At 42.3% G+C, this 21,105-nt stretch overlaps 2 protein-coding genes across 4 annotated transcripts in view; both read right to left on the reverse strand.

Moving 5' to 3' along the window:
* cltcl1 (clathrin, heavy chain-like 1) overlaps window positions 1-7,690 on the reverse strand; it is a 33,884-nt gene extending 26,194 nt beyond the window's left edge. For both annotated transcript variants that reach the window (XM_080433915.1, XM_080433914.1), the window contains exons 1-2: window positions 7,154-7,690; window positions 1,872-2,079 (exon numbers count right to left, since the gene is read on the reverse strand). In XM_080433915.1, coding sequence (XP_080290041.1) covers window positions 1,872-2,079; window positions 7,154-7,195 — 250 coding nt within the window. In that variant the 5' untranslated portion in view covers window positions 7,196-7,690. The remainder of the gene's footprint in view (window positions 1-1,871; window positions 2,080-7,153) is intronic.
* Window positions 7,691-10,018: 2,328 nt separating this feature from the next.
* Window positions 10,019-19,558, reverse strand: LOC308089636 (B-cell linker protein). Of its 2 annotated transcripts, none has more exons than XM_080434482.1 (19): window positions 19,318-19,558; window positions 17,249-17,274; window positions 16,970-17,004; window positions 16,746-16,783; window positions 16,554-16,647; window positions 16,349-16,437; window positions 16,156-16,219; window positions 15,776-15,898; window positions 15,517-15,545; window positions 15,041-15,077; window positions 14,768-14,846; window positions 14,554-14,584; window positions 13,920-13,947; window positions 13,691-13,805; window positions 13,559-13,593; window positions 12,883-12,926; window positions 12,589-12,657; window positions 11,635-11,805; window positions 10,019-11,273 (listed from the first exon to the last, which is right to left on the reverse strand). In XM_080434482.1, exons 1-19 carry the CDS (start codon window positions 19,324-19,326, stop codon window positions 11,106-11,108), a joined length of 1,284 nt encoding a protein of 427 aa, XP_080290608.1. In that variant the 5' UTR covers window positions 19,327-19,558; the 3' UTR covers window positions 10,019-11,105. The 2 variants fall into 2 exon arrangements, with proteins under 2 accessions (XP_080290608.1, XP_080290609.1); XM_080434483.1 differs by having other exon boundaries at window positions 10,019-11,222; window positions 19,318-19,556.
* Between the last annotated feature and the right edge of the window lie 1,547 nt (window positions 19,559-21,105).

Below are 21,105 nucleotides of genomic sequence, written 5' to 3' on the forward strand. Positions count from 1 at the left end.
CACACTCCTAAAGCTGGCGCCGCCGGCAGCTCCGCGGAGCTGCCTCGGCAGCAGCCGCTGCCGGAAAATGCACTCGCTGTCCCTCCTGTTCCGAGGGTGATAAGCCGAGTGGGGAGGGCGATCTCTGTCGCTGCACTATAGCGCCTCCTGCAGGTTGGTCAGGGCGCCTGTTCAGTGAGGAGCTGAACTGGGAGGATGTAGCGCATAGCTCTGCACGCGCTGCTACATCCTCCCTGTGAATCTCCTTACTGTCAGGTGACGAGAAGCGGACTGGCGGCATCACGTGTATTGGAGGAAACGCTTGCTGGCCTACAACCTCCCTTAGACCAACCAGTAGAGGTCAACAGAGACAAGGGACTACTCTAGAAGGTTACTTGGGAAATTGACAGCATGACTACATTGGTAGAAAAAGGGGTGAAAAGATATAAAAAATTATCTAAAAAAGGAATAAAAATAATTCAAAAAATAAATACATGAGGGGAGGCTTTTATGAGAGAGACATGGCTACTGCCGTATCATGATTCATCATGACTGAAACAAGACCGCCAGTGACAGGTAGACAGACAGACAGACAGACAGACAGAAAGGAACTCACCATCTGAGAAAGGGGACAGAGAGCAAGGGAGAGAAAGCAAAGTGTCAATCAGAGAAAGAGAAGACAAGGGGGAGTGGGGCAGAAGGGAACCGAAGAGGGAGAGCCCAGGGAACAGGGACATTTTATCCTCAGGAGGAAGGAAGACAGAGAGACAGAGACGGGGGGAGAGAGAAAGAGTAAAGAGAAGCAAAAGACGGAAAATAATGAAGTTTAAAGTATAGTTAACCACTTGATCCCTAGCATCCATATTGGCTCTGTGCATGACGGTAGTTCCCTTTTCCAGAAGGTGGCATTCCCGTTTTCCTGTTCTGGGTCAGTTTCTAATAGCTTCATTTGATGGCCCAACAGCAGATTTGAACCGGAAACACACGACACCTAAGTGTGTTTCAACTGACCCAAAACATGACATTTATTGTTTTTATTTTACATTTATTTGGAACGGATCCCCATTACCTGAACAGCAGCTAGTCTTCGGAAAAAGAGAACATTACATTCACAAAAAATTATCAAAAAAGTAATTTTGTCAAGAAAATATATTTGTTTTAAAGAAAGAAAGGAATGAGTATGCCACCTTCTGGAAAAGTGAACTTCAGTGAGTGCAAACATCTGGTGAAAATAGCAGCTCTACAAGCTCACAACGTATTACAACACAACACGTTGTGAGCTTGCAGATCGGCTATTTTAGGCAAAGATATTTAGTAGAGCAAAAACAGGAGGGGACCTAGTATGGTGTGGTTAATGAAAATAACAGATTTTCAACTGGAAAAAGTTTCAGGTGAATATCTGTTATTTTCATTGATCGTTGGACGATTTATACATTTGCCTCAGTATGTAAATTTGCCTCAAGCCTATGAGAGAGATTGCCAGAGAGACGGCAAAGACTGTGGAGACCGCATTATAGCTAAATCATTCTGATCTGGGCTGTGCTTGTATTTGTGCTTCGAGAGCTGGATTCAGTGGCAGGAAATCGATTTACACAACCAATTGAATACATACAGGCAATGGAATTGAGTGCACTCCATATATTTATAGCATTGAGGAAATATAGCATTAGTCATCGTCGTCATTATCGCACGACGGTGGCTATGCCACATGAACATTAGATGGACGAAAGAAAGCTAAAACCAGGAACAAGAAAACAATCAAGCATGAATCGCATGCACTTCCCATTAAACTTACATCACTATTCTCACCTGCTACAAACAAAGTATTTCATCTAGTGTCCGAGCAGTGTCCGTGCTCTAACCATGGTCACAACAATGGCCTCTTACGTTACCTTTGAGGGCGATGACTTTGCTGGCAGGGTTCATGATGGCACTGTCTGCAGAGATGGGTCTCCTGATAGGGTTGGTGGGGTCCGACATGTCCACAATCACCACCTGGTTCTGATCGCCCACCTTTTCCCTGATGCAGATGAACTTGTCTGACTCCATGGTAAGGTAGCTGAACCCGATGTTGGCCGGGTTAATTCCCAGGTTCTGCAACTGCAAGGAAGAGGCCAAAATGACAGGAAGTAACATTAGGCTTAACAGGCTACATATCACGATCGATTGATCAACCAACGATTGACGATCACCATTACTGTAATGTCACGTCATCATTGGTCCCAACATATCATCACAAAAAACATGAGTTCAAACAGCGTTCATTGCGTTCACATATCAAGTCATCAGGACTGTGGAAGCAGAATACCACCCAACTGTAGGGCCTACAGCTGGCACCATGTTGAGCAAAAATAAAATATTTATTTGGCAGTGAAGCCAATTTCCGACATTGGAGGGAGTCATTCCTCACTGACGAGAAAGAAAGATTCTACAGTAAAATAAACATGGCACTAGTTGACATTTGCCTCGAAGGAAGGATCAGTAGGTGGCCCACAAAAAACAACAAGTGTTTCTATTAAAAGTGCAGACGTTCTGTTCCAGTTTTCCTGGGGATGTTCTCATGACTTGTTTTTCAATGGATGTTTGGCAGCCTAGCGGGAAACCAGACATAGGCACACAGCAGACAACAAAATATCAACTCAACCAATAATACAGATTTTAAACTCTTATTTTATCCACTAATACCTTCTAGCATTTTCTGGAGTATTGCGCCACGTTTGTTGACAGAAAAGATTCCTCCCGGGGATAAAATAATGACCATCACAATTCTGATAATTCAATATGACTAATTGCCCGATTATAGCATTACTCTAATTCAACAAACCCTGTGATTGCTGAGGCCTGAACAGTAGACTCCACTTAGATCTGCTATGTAAACAACCAACTGCAAGAGGGAGAGCGTTTAACTTCATCTAGCATAAATAAGGGTGAGAGAGCACCAAAGTGATTCCCCAGAGAGGGGATCTGCCCTAGCCGAGCATGAATTAGCATCTGGACCCTCGGTGAAGTCACTGTCAGCAAATCCATTACATTATTCAACACGTTTACTTTGCTAATGAGGGGTTGCCCCAAGACCCGTTTGATGCAGCATCGAGGGCTCGCCCAGGATGGCAATCTTTACGTCAGGTGGACTTACTGCAAAACCTCATGAGCTTCACTTTGATGAACGCGCTTCGGGACATAGGAATTGTTGCCAACACATAAATCAACCTTGATTGTGAACCAGGGAGTGCCGATCAAACACAAGATCTTACTCTGATGACCGAACTGGGAATAGACTGTTATTATTCAGTCTGAGGCAAGGGGAAAGGAATCCTTTCGCCAAATCACAAGGACAGTACTATGCGCATAGCTAGCCTACAGTCCAAGAGAGAACCCTTTAAATCATGTCCACTGCAAAATAAATAAAAAAGGATTGTTAAGGTTTATAAAGGGCACACAGGTGTCATGACAGACAGCGGGTTACAGTGACAATCTCACGGTAAAATGGACCCGATTTGGATCCATTTATACAACCCAAGAACTTAAATTAACAATGGAGATTTTACTGTGCATATATTGGAATAGTTGTGGCGTAGACAGTGGAGCGTTCATAATGAATCATGTCCATGTCATGACGTTCCACCCGCATTTGCTAGAAGAGGGTGTTTCACTTCTCTCTGTGAAGACAGAATCGTCTGTGCAGAGGAATGGGGAAGTATGGGAGCAGGGTTTAACAAAGGGGCATGGGGAGGACCTGCAGGGAGGATTGCAGGCCATAAGCTGCTGCCTCTCCTCCAGCTGCCAAAACTGAACGATCTTCTTCAGGAAGAGACAGGAGGAAAAGCTGAGGAAAATATATGGACGGCACAGGGAAAGTGGGATATATTATGTTTTTTCACTTTGAGAGTTAATACTAAGGATTTTGCTGTGTACCTGTGTAAAAGAAAAGGAAGGAAGCGAGCTGGAGGAAGCTATGTCAGTTATGCTTCCAAGGAACAGTAACACAGGCCTTGAGTAATAATGTACGCGTTGGGGTGGGACGGCTGACTCACCGGAAGACCCCCCCCCCCCCTCTTCTTAATAGAACATTCCAGACTAGATCGCTCTTTAACCACAACCTTGTGTCTCCAGCTATCATACACTATTACATATACTCAACTAATTCATCTTCATAAAGACAGACAGTCTCCATTATATTGCCTTACTACTCTTGCCTAGTGCCTGTCAAATGGCTGAACTAATATTAATGAAAATGGCAATGGAAAATTAATAAACAACACTAATATTAAATTACCCAACATGGAGTTTTCTTGCAATGGATTGGGTGGATACATTTGCAGATGATTAACTATTTTTGCAGTGGCACTGACAAGCTGTAGTGTTTTACAGCGCAACATGGGTTTGGGTCCCTAAGGAGATCATGTGGGTTACACAAACACAATTAAAGACTGAGGAATGCAGCAAATAGAACCATTGGTGATGTTACAACTTCACACATTCCATGATGCTGAAAATGACACACACACACACACACACACACACACACACACACACACACACACACACACACACACACACACACACACACACACACACACACACACACACACACACACACACACACACACACACACACACACACACACACACAGTTAAGGCCAAATGTAGCTTTAAACAAGAGTAGTTTTGTGTAATAGAAGTGTCAGTGTTCTCTGCGAATTCCAAAAATTACCCTTATGGGCCTATTTATGGTGTGTGGCATGCAGTATTTTGAACATGCATTGAACACAGACATATGTCGCCCGCTCTGATTGATGATTACGGTCTACATGACTGACCACAGATGCTCATCTCGGTCGTTAGCGGAGCTGTGACGGTCACAGCTGGGTTCTGTGGGACCGAAAATGATGAAATCACTTCTACTTCCGGCTTCCTGTCGTCCTGATGTGATTTGCTGGGCTTTAAATGGGCCTGCTTACGGTACATCATTCGCCTTATTACGTGTGCCTGTTAGACCCGATGGCACCAGCCCATTGACAGAGTGAGGCTCAGTGAGCATATACCCATCAGCAACTGCCGTGTGGCAGAAAATCGTACAAAACTGGCTGACAGGACCATGTCAGCAAGTGGAATGTTTTACTTAAAAACTGCAACCAGCAAAGCCACGTTATCCTTGTGCTCCGTGATATTGCAGCCAAACTTATTTCAGAGAAGCCCCCCACATTATGAGGCTATATTACAGTCTGCCCCACACATCCAAGTAGAAGTAAGTAGGGCATACTAGGGCAGCACTAATCCATCCAGTCAATTAATTACACACTTTGACATGCTCTCACACAGTTCCAGCCCAGAGATCATAAATCAGACCAGCAAAAATAAGCAAAGAAAGAAAAAAAGAATAACAGTGGAGAGCAACTTCACACACAGCTTAAAGATAATGACAGGGTCGTGTAGACGGGCTATGCTTAGCTACTGATGCAGAGTGAGAAAATGACTGGTATTGCTTCTCCCACAAGTGGAACAATAGCCCTGAGATCCATAGATCATCTAACATGTCCTTAGACACTGCCATAATGCTTTTAGTTTCTCTTTAATGGAATACTGCAGGACTTGGTACACTTGCACTTTGTGTGCTAGTTATATTGCTTCAGCAATGGCTAGATACCATGCTTTCTAACAGTCCTGATCTCCAGCCCAAACTGTAGGGGAGAGCTGTAAATGCCAGGACAGGAAAAAAAAGCTAAACAACTTGAGGCCCAAAGTCCTAGGTTTGCAAATTCCAAGCATTTTTCACTCTGCTGGAGCTACCTAGATTCATGGGGGGATATGACTGGGGCAGAGCCGGGATTTCACGGTTGCACTGGAATAAGAAGCACTCTTGCTTTTCATTGTCCAAATTGTTGTTTTTTTGTTACAAATAGACGTATGTAGAGTTTGGGCTATTATGACACAACAGCCTGGAAATCGAGAGGGATCCCACTGCCCCCAATCAGGATAAAGTGGGGATCCACTGACTGCTGTCAGAAAGAGATGGGCCTGGTAGCTTGTGTAGACTCTCTCAGGCTGGCACAGTTTTTTAGTGCATAGAGGATCTTTGGCCAAGGGAGTGTAGGAATAAGGGCTACTTGCTGGCCAGAGGAAGGGAGCAGAGAGGGGGTGGGGGCTCACTGCTCTTTCTTGTGAAAGGCCATTTGACTGCCTGGCGTTACCATAACAACAAGCTACAGATGAGGAGGGGGTGCAAAACGCGTCACAAAGTTTTTCTTCAGCTGCAAGACGCCAGGCCATGGGGCAGCTATTAGGGCAGCTATGGGGAAACGATTATTAACAATGATCTCCAAAGTGTAGCAAAGAGGACAACTATGGACATTTCGCCACAGCCATACTGTCTGTGTTGTCTGTCTGTCTGTGTCCAATCCATGATTAGACACAAACACAATCCGAGATTGGCTCAAGGCCGTTTACTACTGTCGTTAACATGTTGATGTGGGGGATTCTCTCTACCTTTCTCACTGTCTGTGTTGACACTCATATGCTTAAACAACATTCAAATGCCTTGCTGGCAGAGAGCATTAAACATGGGATATATCATATCATATCGCATCGACCCAGCAGCAGCCAGCAGCAGTATGATGCAAGAGGCAGAATATTACACAATATAGTTAAACGTTTACAATAGCAATACGTTGCTGCGGGGGGATATGACAGTAATATGGCAGCTACACGGCTAACATAACAAGTGTCATCCAGGTTTGAGGTTTCAGTTACAATGTTGCCACTGAACAGCTGAGCTCATGATGTCTTGCTACTAAACTGTCCCAAACACTGCAGTTTGACTGGGCGCCAGACACAGACAGACAGTGCGTGGTTGGCAATGACAGCGACGTTGTTTTGCGGCGTAGAGAGAGAGAGAGAGAGAGAGAGAGAGAGAGAGAGAGAGAGAGAGAGAGAGAGGGTCCGCATTAGACCTGTTCAATTTCTACAAGTCATCATCTGCCCGACAGGAGAAGAGTAGGCCCTGTAGCTATATCGAGCACCACCCTGCAGCCCCTAGCTATTTCACATTCCATTTAAATGCGACATGTGCCGTGTGTTTGTGAACCTATACGAGGAGGAGCTCTGCAAAAACACAAATCATCTTTCATTGAATTTTTAGGCTTTTTTTGGGGGGGGGGGTGGGGGGGCTCCTTACCTGCAGATGTTCCTGAAATCGTATCGGCAGTATCTGAGCCATTCTTGAAGCTTTTTCCTCTCTGTCTGAAGAATCCGCAAGGAAAAGGAAAGGGGAAGGGGACACGAGGGGGAATTGATGTGGGCTTTTGCTAGTGTTGTTGTGCCCTAAATGTCCTCAAAAAGTACAAATATGACGGCCAGTAGACGTAGTAGGAACTGGGTCTTGTGCGGCTAGCGTTGATATCACACGAATCCACTGACTGCGACCATTCACTACTAGCCCCCCTACAACAATCATCAAGCTAAAAAGCTCTGCGCGTCCGCTAAGGAAACTAGTCCCACCTCAGTTACTATTATTCAGCCCCAGTGTGAAAGAGACGTTTCGTCAGAACTCCCCAGGGAGCCTTTTAAAAAGATTGACAGCGTCAGCGAGTTAAAAACATGGTTGGATTGCAAAGCGGCGTAGCGTACAGAGTTCCCTCTGAAACACCAATGCAGTGACTGGAGAAAACACACATACACACACACACACGTCCTCTTTGTACCCCTCCGCCGCAGCCCCTTCTCTCTCCCCCCCCCTCTCTCTCTCTCTCTTCCTTTTCACCAACTTCTCGTGGGGCTCGTGACACTCAGCGCCCCACCTTTTTACCATCTCTGCAAAAATCAAGTGCGGGAAGAACACACCCCCTCAAAAGTATGTCGAAAGGTTATGATTATGATTGATGACCAGTGATGACTGGAAGTTATAAGTTAAGGGCATCTAAACCTCTCCCACCTTGGTCTACTGTCTGTTAGTGCAGTGGTTCTCTCACTTTTTCATTTCAAGGACCCCCAGTTTGATAAGGTTTAGGCCCACGGCACGGACCCCCATTTGATAGCATTTGTTATCTCTGGGACCCCTGTGAAATCCTAACTCTGGAAGTGTGCAAAATGGGACCAAATAGACCCGTAGAATCTCAGAGTTACAGACATGTAACTCCTCAAGGACTCCTGGGGGTCCCCGGACCCCAGTTAGTTTGAGAACCACTGCTGTAGTGTACCATATACCCCCATCTCTTGATCATCATCATCATCATTATCATTATCATCAAGACCTTTCCATCAGCCAACTTATAGCATGCAGACAGAGCAAACTTATTAATAATAATAATTGTGGTAAAACCAAACCGGGGGTTTTCAAAGTGGGGTGTGGGGACTGGGGACCCCTAGGGGGCCTTCATTAAATAGTTTAAATATAAAAATGTTGCTCCTCTGAGGTGTATGGGAGGATATCTGTAACATATAATGAAGACATAAGCAGTGAAATAGTGTTGATGTTTTCAGTGTTGATGATCACTTACTTACTTGCACAGTAAAATCTCAAGTGTTAATGCAACGTTGTATAACACTCCATATTTGACTGAGTGGGACAGATCACTCAGGATGTGGAAAGAACCAACAGCATTTTATATCAGCAATAGCCTAGTGTTCCAAATAATCTGGCGTTCTTAATATACATTTAGCTTCTTCTTCAGGTGATGCTGAAAAATCCCTAGATGTACCAGTTTGGAAGCAAAAAATAATAATATTAAATAATGGATGAGTATCGAATGCAGGGTATTACATTGAATTAAATGTAATCATTGTCAATTAAAAAAAGGCTGTATTTTTTTGTATTTTATGCTGTCAGTAAGGGTGCAACAGTTGATCAAACTAATCTATTTAATCAATTATTAAAAAACTATCGATTGCAATTAGAATGTGTTTGTTTTTTGCGTTTGTTGATGTATAAAAAATAAAAACAAATTATCAAAATAAGAAAATAAGAATCAAAAAAGTAATTGATAGAATAATCTATAGTTGCAGCCCTAGTTGGCAGGCCAAAGAATTGCGGGGTTGACACTGGGAAGGGGTTCATCCTGAGGGCAAGCTAGTATAGCCAATGGTCACTGGACACTTGACACTAGGAAACAATTTAAATTCAGCTCCTGTGCTTAGCTGGCTTCAAACTGCAAACCCTCCGCTCAGCGCTCACCAACCACAGACTGAGCCCACTTGAAAAGAGTCCTCAAGTGCTGATTTGACAATAGATATTTCATAACTGTAGCCTGATTTATACTTCATCGTACAATGGTGTTGCATAAGCCGGAGCATAAATTGGGCACTAGCAGTGAGTTCACTCCACAGGGCTGTATTATGCAATACCATTCACTTCGTACTCACTCCTGTAAACTGACTCTCTAAACACCAGTTTATAATACATTATCCAGGCCACAGTACCACCGCTGCAACCAATGGTCAACAGCCACTGGCAGCCCTTGGTCTGAGTTTAACCACAAAGCCTCTGTTAGCCTATGAAACTATCTGTCTCATCCAGCACTGCAGAAGTCTGAGTGTTAATTTAACTCTAAAAGTGTAGAAAATGACCCTTGTATGTGGGTTGGTTTACGCTTTCAGAGTTTCTCTCTCGCTCTCTGTCAATCTATTTCTTTGTATCCCCCCCACTCTCTCTCTCTCTCTCTCTCTCTCTCTCTCTCTCTCTCTCTCTCTCTCTCTCTCTCAGAGTTCTTATAACTCAGCGTTAAATTAACCACATGAACTCCAGCATCCCTATTCCGGAGGGGAACGTTCGCAAAAAAATAGCAGCTCTACAAGATCTGAGACACGTTGTGAGCTTGTAGATCGGCTATTTTTGGTGTAGACAGAAGTCCAAGTACAGTTGCTTGCAACTCAGGTCCTTTCACTAAGACTAGAGGGTTTAAGTGACTAGAGGGTTAACACTCAGGATTTTGCAATGTACTTGAGTGGGTTCCTGTCAATGGGGTGTTTCAGCTCATGCCTCTAGACCACCAAATGGAGAGCAGCAATAATAAACACATTCATATGACTCCTATCCTAACATTTATTGATAGATACAAATGTTTTGTTTTTGTTTTTCTTCACACACAACCAAAACTCAAGCAGATCATGCAAACAACTTAAGTAGCCAGCTGTACATACATTAGGAGGAATCATGTGATTAGTCAATGATAAGGCTGGCTCGTGGTCAATGATAAGCCTACAGTACATATATGTTGATTGGCACTGTAGTTAGTGACTATGTAGAACTAAACTTTGACAAACCATTCTTTGCAAAGGTACCATTTGACATTTCTTTTAAGTAAGAGTAGGTAGGTCAGAGTGGCTTTATTGTGTGTTGTTTTCTTTTGTTGTTTCCTTTGTAAAGCACTGTGTAACCCAGTTTTGAAAGGTGCTATAAGGTTTTAGTATTATTATTACTATTTATTGTCGGTATCACCTGAGAACGAGCATGTCTATCCCCTTTTCAATGCACTATAGTTTATATCCCTGGGGATTGTTGAGGTGGAGAGCAACACCTACCATCAGCTCCCAGTACTTACCACACAACTTAGTTACCCAAGCCATGCTACTCATACGGGTTGGCGGTACCTGGAATCAAATCCAGAACCTTGTGGTCCAAAGGTGAGTGCTCTATTGACTGAGCTACAAGGATACCCACACACTTTTTCATAATGGAGGTTTTAAAAATGTACATTAAATGGTATTAACTGTTGCTATTAAAACGTAAAATCTTATCAAGTAGCAAGACTTTGCATTTTGAATGATAGAATGTTCGAACAACGCTTTGGTAAGTAAGTAAATTGTTCTTACATGCTGAAAACTTTGATTAAACTCATAGAAGGTTATGTATGCTGCATCAGCTGATCTGTCTGTGTGAGAGAGATTGTGGGTAGTGTAGTTTTAACCACATGAACCCTAACGTCCCTAATATGGGCATGTCGTAATAAGTGAACATTTGACCAAAATAGACGAACATGGTGAAAATAGCAGATTTACAATGACATGTTGTGAGCTTCTAAATCAGCTATTTTAAGTGAAGGGATTTGGTGTAGCGGGGAACAAGGAGGGGATCAAGTATAGACCACTGGGGGACCCCGGTCAATGAAGTACTGTATATAGGGTTTAAGTGCTTATGGTCGTGCAGGATGGGTGAGGTACGTAGTGTACTTGGCTTGACTCTTGCTGTCGATCAGAAGCAGCTGGTTACTGTTGTGGTGAGAGATGATCTCGTGGAGGCTGCTGAAGATCTGAGGGAAGAGACAGAGACACACGGAGACAGAGAAAAGAAAAAGAAAAGGCTGTGGCTGTTTAGTCTGGGATTACTATACGTGTATGATTGCTTACTGAGGCACACATTTGTTCTATAAATGCTTCTCTCGGGGCGCCGACAGCCAAGTGGTTAAGGCGTCCCGTGTTCAATTCCCAAGCAGTTACCAGGAAAATTTCCCCCCATTTATTAGCAGAATCTGCTTTATTTGCGTTTGTTCATGTAACAAAAGTGTGACTTTGAGACCTGCTTTCACTATGAAAGCGAATGGAATCGCTACATCTGGTTTCTCGCTCACAGAGCACAGAAGCAACAGATAAAGGTGATTATATTTGCACTTGTATCTTGTTCAGGTAGCGATACAACCCAATGAATCCTGCCTTCATCCTTACCTCTTCATTTTTCTTGCCTTCCTTCCCGAGGGCGTAGCCTTGCGTCTCCACCAGGAAGCGTATGGGGATGTTATAGACCTTCTGTCTGTAGAGTACAGCCAGGGTATACGGCTGCCTGGCAGCCTGTGCCTTATTCTGGGCTGAGCTGTGCCTTATAAGGAAGGCTCCATCCTACAGCAAAGAGAGCATATCATTGACCACGTTCACACGACAGCCATTTTGCTCTGCTCTTACTTAATGACAGACAGACAGACAGACAGACAGACCTTTATTGATCCCACGAGAAAAAACGAGATTCAGAATAAAAATTGACAGATGGTGAAAAAGAAAGGAGGAACATGCACAAAGAAGAATGGATGAAATGCAAAGAGGAGGACAAAGAGGAGGAGGGGAGGTAGGGAACAGAAATAAGTGACTGAACAGATGATAGATAGTGTGTCAAAAGATTATGTATGTAATAATGTAGGGTCTACACAGTATTGAAGTATCAGTATCTTCAGAAGCCATGGGCCTCTGACTCAGCCTGGGTTTGAGATGACTCAGAGGGTTTGAGTATGTGTGTACGTGTCAGCTACTTTGTAGATCCTTAGGACAGCCACACACACACACACACACACACACACATGCACGCACACAAGCACACACACACACACACACACACACACACATGCACACACACACACACACACACACACACACACACACACGCACGCACACACACAAGCTCTCGCGTTCACATATACGTGCGCACAAACATACTATCCTTCTCTGCAAAGCAGCCTTGCTAAAGCCTAATGTGTATTCCTTGAGAGGAAATAAAAACAAGTTGTGGCTGCCATTACTCTCACACCATTAGTTGTTCGTTTTAGCGTGAAATGAGACAGGGCCTCTCTGTAAATGAGGACAAAGGGACAGAGAATCGCTCATATAATGACATAATGCTGTGTGCTGTACCTTATTGACTCTAAGTAAGAGGTCCTCAGCGGTCTTCCTATCACAGTCTCGGGCAAACCACTCTCTGTCCTGTACAGTAAATGATAAAGGATGATTTATACTTAAGTTGTGCGCCAGGGTCACACACCAAGCAGATCCACAAGCTCATTGCGTGTCACGTGTGAGCTTGTAGATCTGCTATTTTCGGTGCGCGACACGGTGCACAATCAAGTACAAATCATGTATAACACACAATACCAGTGCTAAAACTGATAATCATTCTTGTAGGCTACATGGAGTGCAATAAAAACATACCTCATTTCCTGACTGTTTTGAAGCTTTCATACCAGTCGGTGAAACTTGAAAGGTAGAGATAAAAAAAAGAAAGTTGTGTGATAAGTACACAGCAGAACTCAGTGTTCTCTGAGAGTATATAATACTGTTACCAATACATCCACCACACTGACTGAGAATGCACCACATTTACCTTAGTTTTTGTATTTCTTTTTTTATTCATACAGCCTTTCTTTTGCTGTACATTGTGTGTGTGTGTGTGTGTGTGTGTGTGTGTGTGTGTGTGTGTGTGTGTGTGTGTGTGTGTGTGTGTGTGTGTGTGTGTGTGTGTGTGTGTGTGTGTGTGTGTGTGTGTGTGTGTGTGCGCATGCGTGTGTGTGTATTGGCTTGAAATACAAATTAGATCTCTATTATAGAGATTACACATCAGGGCCAGCCCTAGGATTTTCGTGGCCCTAAGCTAGATTTTTTTGGGTGCCCCCCCCCAAACACCCCCATTATAAAATCATTGTAATTTTTTATTGCATACTAAAATAATAACGCTAGTTGTTGGATAGGAGATACATGACATAATTATTATTTTTTTGGCCCCCTAGTGGTTGTGGCCCTAAGCGACCGCTTATATTGCTTATAGCAGCGGCCGGCCCTGTTACACATAGGATGTGTAATCCCAAACAGTACATCCTTTATTGCTTACCTGCTGGCTTAACCTCTATTGGAGGGGGTGGTGGGCTGAAACAAAGAATTAGATACTGATTTAGAGTGACACTGAACGCAGATCTCTGGATTCTTTCCTCCAGTGTGTGCTTGACTACAATCTCTCTCTTACCTGGGCTTGGCTTCCTTCAGGCTGGATGGAATGGGGGGTTTAGCACCAGGGGTTGGCGGAGGGAGTTTTGAAGGAAACGAATGAAATGTTGAGCGTCTCACATCTAGAGGAGGAACTGGTGTAACAGGAGACGTTCATCACCATCAATGTCATCGTCATCATCATCATCATGAGTTGTGACATGTTTTAGGCATGCGTTATTTTTGATGCACAATCAAGGCGTTCTTACCAGCTTTTACCTCATTGAAGGAAGAACTCTGTGGGAGAGAAAACAATAAATCAATAGCGTGTTAATGTTTGATTTATACTTAGTTGTGCGCATAGCCGCGGGAAGACCTTTTAGGTTAGGGGTGCGGTATGCGCACCTGCGCGCGTGCATGAGGACCCCCCGAAAACTTTTCGCGGTTCTGGGCGGATTGGGTTCGTTTTTTTCCCAGTTTTTGGTTTCTTTATTTCGGTTTTAGGGTTAGGATTAGGGTTAGGTTAGAGTTATGTTATTTAATTCTTATTTTTGCCTGATTTTACCGATTTATTATCAAAAACCTTGGGGGAGGGGGGGCGGCCGCACCCCCAGCACCCCTACTTCCCGCGGTACTGGTTGTGCGCCGGTCTCTCGCTCCAAAAATAGCACATATTCACGTTGTGATCTTGTAGATCTGACATGATGCACAACAAAGTATAGCAGGTGTGGCATCACACCAGTGAAATAAACCAGTTTCACAGGATTTATACTATATTCACCAGATAATGAAAACTCCTGATTCCAATTCAAGCCAAATTATGTTATGGGTCCCTTTAAATGAGTATAAGGTGGATTGATGCAGTGGTTAAAGGGGTGAGACGTGAATGAAGAAGACACTCACAGACTTAGCCCTGGGAACAGGAGGCTTCATCCTACAGACAGAGAACAGAGGAGGAGGTTATTCTTTATAACATGTAGTTATACTGACTTATGTGCTCATGTGCATATTTGCATTTATGTTTACAGTGACTTAACTTCCTTCATTCTCTGACCATAATAGGAAATAAGAGATCATTATTATCATTGATATTGTTTATTCATTGAGGTGTACTTACAAGGGCACGAGGGACGAGACAGACGCTGTCTTGGAAGGAGGAGGCATCCTCATTGGAGCACGCATGACAGGAGGGCAAGCTAAAGAGTAGAAATAAAGGAATTTATCATGGACTGTGCTTAAATCTTCATCACATGGGAAAACGGTTTATGCAAATATTTGCTGTAATATAGATATAAATGTACAGTAGCTGTCAGTGGATGTTTTCACATCAGTGTACTAGTGATAAATGTTCCCACAAAGAGTTGAAACAAGGGGAATGGTGGATACCTACCAGCTGTTGGCTCTAGATACAGGTCATCATTTTCTCCCTGAAGCAAAAAGAACATCATCGTCATCATTAACCCATTAAGACCTGAGGCCGATTCTACAAATGCCTTCTAAATCAGTAGTTCTCAAACTGTTTCGTGCCAAGGACCCCCGAAATGATATGTATTTGGCCGCGGGGCCCCAAGAAAATGTTTTGTGCCAGGGACCCCCAGAAGAGAAGATAATGTGTTAAAACAATTCAAAATTATTCAACATTTTTCAAACGCTATCAAGATTTTTCAAAAATGCTCAAAAATAGCAGATGTACAAGCTCCCTTCGTGCCGTGCTGTGAGCTTGTATATCTGCTATTTTGGAGAACCACTGTTCTAAACCGATGCTCTAAAAAACTCTAAAATTAGACTTTCGCGGTTTTAATGGGTTAATATCTCCAGATAAAAAGCTGGCACATTACTAAGTTATTAAATGTCACTAATGCTCACCTCTCCCTCATTTGGATCCAAATATACATCTGAAAGGAGAAACATTTAAGCCAGCTGTCATTGGGTTATACTGTCCCCTAGTGGTGGTGTAATTAAGTCAGCGAGTCAAAGATTTTGTGCTTGATGATCAGTGCTGTTAAACTGTTGGTCATAGTGGTTTTGTGTAGCAAATGTCTTCCCAGTCACAGTGCAAATAAGCAGTGCATTTATAGCATGCGTGAATCGTCTGAAGGAGGAGTTGTTACATGGTGGCGAGTACCTTCCTCAGCCTGGGGGGCAGCAGCAGGGGTCGGAGCAGGTAGGGTGGGGGAGCGGACGGAAGGGGGCATCCTCCTGGGGGCTGATTTCTTCCCTGGTTTCTCTTTCCTGTCTACCTCAGGGGCTGTGAGGGAAGAGGAGCGGATAAAGTGGTAGGGGTTGAAGGAATGGAAGCGTCAAGTTCATACAAGCTGGGCTGCACAATGCACACAAGATGTTGACAAACTAAGTCATGAAGATGTTCTAGATACACCAGTGGATAAAATGTGAAAGAAATACATTTGTTAATTTTATGTCTTAGCTTATCTTGGAAAATTTATGTTTTCATTTCATATAATACAACACAAAAGAATAACTGTTTAATGATGATCAAAGACTCACGTTTCTTGAAGCTGGGACTGGGATCAATGTAGAATTCTTCAGAATCATGTTGTGATGGCTGTTTCTATGTGAGAGGAACATGGTCAAATCATCTAAAAAGTTTGTGAATCATTGAACTTTAATGACACAGAAAGGCCATAACCAATAGAAACCGTGAGATGACATGGACCAAAAAGCAGTGAGCTTTATTTACCGAGACTTTTCCCATCGGTGTCACCTTGGCTGGTCTCGGGGGAGGGGCAGCTTGCCTCCCGGGAACAACAGGATTGGATGTCCTAGTCTCTGCATAGCCAATTGTCACCAATTAACTCCTCAGTCGGTATTCATACAAACTTAACTTAAAACTTAGATGTAAAAGTACAGATGAACTAATGAATGACTTGCTGCAGTGCTGTTACCCAAATAAACATTCTCTTCCACTTGTCTAGCTGGCATCTTTACGTCAGGCTCACAGGGAGGTGCTTCATACGTATCCCCCCCATATTCCTCATCCTGCCACAAGAACATAATACAGTCATTTTAAATGACGGGTTGTTCCGTGATAAAACCTGGGAGATTACTATTTCAGCATAGATGTAGAAGCTGCTTACAAATTCATCCTCTGGCCAGCCGTACCCAGCATTGTTATCTGCAATAAGCATACAGAGAGAGAGAGAGAGAGAGAGAGAGAGAGAGAGAGAGAGAGAGAGAGAGAGAGAGAGAGAGAGAGAGAGAGAGAGAGAGAGAGAGAGAGAGAGAGTAGAGGCATTAAAATTCAACACAAAATATAAACGTTTATTTCTTCCTTTGAAGTGAAGAGCCAATTGAGTCTCACCTATCCGTTTGGGTGGAGCTGGGGGCCCACTGTGTCTGAGAGTAGGAGGATACAAGATACATAATACAGCACTGTTTTATTATTATTATTACTACTACAACAGCACCATATGGTACACCTCTTTTGTTGTTCCATGCAGGACTGGCACCAGCTCAGTTTAAAACAGGCTGGTGCCATGCTGCTACTCCCATTTTCCACTCTCAGCCAAATAAAGTGTTGCCTATAGAAAACCACACAGAAGGCAGTAAAGGTAATGACACTTTTTGCTACTGTACTTACAGATTCTTTAGTTTCCCAAAGAAGTTCTGAAACATAGAGAAACATCAAATTACCATTCAGAGAGAGAGAGAGGGAGGGAGGGAGGAAGAGAGAGGGAGGGAGAGGACGAGAGAGGGAGAGAGAGAGAGAGAGAGAGAGAGTGATTAGCATAAATGTATTGTACACAGAGGATTTGTCTTTTCTTCCAAACTGTCTATCAGTGTGGTAACTGAGCATTTATATGTAGTTAATCTTCAGTAGACAGCCTGGCCTCAGACCTGTTACCACAGCTGTCAATGACTGCTTTGTGGTGAAGGTCAGATAGTGGAAAAAAGAGTGTCACTACAGTATAAATCCAAGGCTTAGGGGAGGGGTATGTAGTTTGTTATTTCATAATGACGATGATAAAGTGGAATCAGGAAGTGGCGTCGGCACCGTTCTCACAAGCACTGGTCATAGAGGAAGTGGCAATGTAAATTATTGTAGAGGGACAAACAGGGAGGGGGTGCTCAAGAGAAGATCCCACATACTTTGGCATACACGCACACAAGCATACAGTATTTACCATAACTGACTAATAAGCAGAAGTAAGGTAGAAGAAGACTGAAATTGAGAGAGAGAGAGAGAGAGAGAGAGAGAGAGAGAGAGAGAGAGAGAGAGAGAGAGAGAGAGAGAGAGAGAGATTTTCTGGCCTTTAACAACAACTCTAAAAGCTGTATTAATTTCTTGCCCGTCAAGTAATAGTGGTCCAGTACTCCCTAAGCACAGCCTGTTTGGTCTATGTTGTACTATGTTGTAAAAAATTATGCACGGCTCCATCCAAACATAGTGAATGTCTGAGGAACAACAATAATACATTATATGTCCTCTAATATCTTTTTGTTTGGCCAGAAAGCCACCAGGCGGGAAAGGAAAGAGTGGTGCAACAATGAACATTATCTTATGCAAACAAGCAGAGTAGGCTACCATCATTCAAATATTTAATAATTCAGAAGTTGCGCAAAGCTGAGTCCTCACACGTATAATTACATTGCATATAGAAAAAGGTTAAAAAATAAAGGAAATGCTGTGTGATATCAGTTGAATTAATGGTGTAACATGAAGAAGCCAAGATCATCAGTAAAAGTGAAAGTCAGTTTTACATTGTTAAAAAAAAGGGTTATGAAACCCAGACAGGGAAACAATTCCCTTACAGCACCAAAGTTTAAGTTCATGTCAAATGTTTTATTTTATTTTATTGCCATGGACATACAATTAACTCACTATGATACTACATCCTTGGAATTGGCCAACAAAAATATGTTTTGGATGAAAAGATGACCATTACGATTACATTATATGGAATATATGGGATAGGCCTACAGTGTTTATCCTGTTGACTTGCAAGAAAAACAGTGCACCCTGCAAATATCTGAACAAATGAGCCAAAATGGTAGCACAATTAAACCACCATATATATCCCAAATGACAACAATAGTAAGAAAATAGAAAATGTATCCATTCCTTTCCAGCACATCAATGCCAAAACTCAAGGGTTTCACAAACGTTCACATGACTTCCAAAGTAATTATTCTATCAACTGTACTACTGAGACAATGTGACTCTTTTAATTTATAACCTCCAATTAAAGTCAAAATCAAAGTTTTGACTAACACATAGCTTTAAAATGAAAAACTAATAATAATAATTAGTGTGATATTTCAAAGGCAGGCAACAAGTTTTTTTTCTTTCTTCTTCAAACTGTCAGTCAGTGCAGTAAATTAGCATTTTATTAATCTTCTGTAGGCACTAGGCACTAGTCAGCCAATTGTTTTCAGACTCCAATGCCAGAGAGCTAGAGCACATTGGATCTACAAACACTCATTATCATTTTTATGATCGTTTTCTTAGTTATCAGCAATTCTTACTGTAATCCCATTTCAAAATAAGCTGATTTACAGATAGTTAGTTATATGCATATGAAGAGCACAGTCTAAACGGGTCTGTTTCTACCTGGTCAGAAACACACTTTCGCACTTCCTTCTCAACCTGTGGAACGATCCCAAAACAATGTATCGACTATAAAAAGATCGTATAAAAGTGTACATTACCATTGTCATGATTTAGGTCGAGTCTCAAGTCATGGAGGAACTACATCTGCTCTGCGTCTGGGCTTTGATGCAAATTGCTATTTAGATCGCAACAGAGATACAGACTCGCGTGGAACGACAGAAGGTTAGATTAGGTCTCATCTGTCTCCGTTTGATTTGCATACCTGTGTTACAACCTCACCTGCTCGCCTGGTTTCCCAGTACAGTTTAGCCTAACATAGTACCAGGACTACAACACATTTCGCTGGTACCAACACGACTGTGCTGCTACTACGAGCTTCTCCATCGTCCTTTCTCTGCAAATGGGGCTGCTGAGTGACCTAATAGAGAAATTAATTATTAACTCAGGTGATACCAGCTCCTATATAATAACGAAGCACCAATATGATTCATGATTCAATTAATCATTTCACCCCTGTGTATTCAACCAATCAATCAATCAATCAATCAATCAATCAATCAATCAATCAATCAATCAATCAATCAATCAATCAACAGACACTAAACATTATGATTTATTATAGCTCAGGAAAAGAAAACTTATAAGGGGCTTATAAAAACATTTATTCCCTGCAGAGTTGACAAGAGAACGTGTGTCCCAGAACAACAAAATGTGACGTTTTCTTTTCATTCTTAAATGTTAAGTCATAGTTTGTAGATGAAGTTTAATGATGTGATGTCTATTTTTAATCTCATATTTTATGTTATAGTTTGTACTTTGTATTCATTATAGTTTGCTGAATTCTATGTCTATGTATTCATCTTTATATCTATCTAGTTTAATATGATCATTGTTTATATTTAATCTTTTCTTTATCATTATGCTTGTATATTATTAATATAAGATGTTATGTTATAGTTTATATTGCTTTGGCAAAATTGTACAGTACACTGAGTATGACAGCCAATAAAGCACCCATGAACTGAAGTGAACTGAGACAATGTGGAATCACATGAAGTCAATGTACTGTAGTACAGTGCTGCACATCCCATGCATTTCCTTCCACATTAATGCATGAATTCTTGAGGACAATTCAAACTGAAACAGCATTGCTCTGAGCAAAATAATACAAACATACATATGTTGTAAAACTATGTTATCAACTTTTTAGTGTCTCACTGACACATTCAATTGATTATGGTTCTTTCTTTAGATTCACTGTCAGCTAGATTAAATCCACAAATCAGTTTGGGTGGCCGTAGCCCCATCCATACAGGCTTGGCTTTGCCTGTACAAGTCCAGCATGGACAGTGTGGAGTGTTGACTGCTAGCAGGAGAGGTGTTCACCTCTTGGGCACTGTCAACTGCCAATTCTGCCCTTGAGCAATTAAGGCACTGAAACCTTATCCCTCCACCATCTCGCCGGATAATACCTACTGTATCTATACACATTGATAAGGGCCACGCATAACTGATTTATACTTACAGAACATACAGAGAAAGTTAGAAATGTGAGAGCAGTAGCTACGATGTTCACAATGATAGTGCTGATAATTGTTTACAGGAGTGCTTCATGCATATTCAAGATGACTCATGTTTGTACAATGACAATGGAACCATGGAACCATTACTACTGTATGGCAACAATAATCACTCTCCTACGCAGAGGGTTAGATGGAGGTTAGACTGGTGAAACACTCTCTCTTTGGTGGACCTTTAGGAGAGTACAGTTCCGCTCAATTCTATGTGACACCATGAACTCATTATGAAGCTTCCTCCCAGAATTTGATACGTAAAGTACACTACACAACAACACAACAACACAACAAGCACCACATTGCTTTCAT

Source organism: Gymnoscopelus braueri, assembly GCF_963280865.1.
Source record: "Gymnoscopelus braueri genome assembly, chromosome: 7".
NCBI classification, from domain to species: domain Eukaryota; kingdom Metazoa; phylum Chordata; class Actinopteri; order Myctophiformes; family Myctophidae; genus Gymnoscopelus; species Gymnoscopelus braueri.

Coding starts and splice junctions, on each gene's coding strand:
- LOC308089636 (XM_080434482.1), bottom strand. Junction 15,078..15,516: donor TGGATCCAAATGAGGGAGAG/GTGAGCATTAGT, acceptor TTTTTGCTTCAG/GGAGAAAATGATGACCTGTA. Junction 14,847..15,040: donor GTATCTAGAGCCAACAGCTG/GTAGGTATCCAC, acceptor TCTACTCTTTAG/CTTGCCCTCCTGTCATGCGT.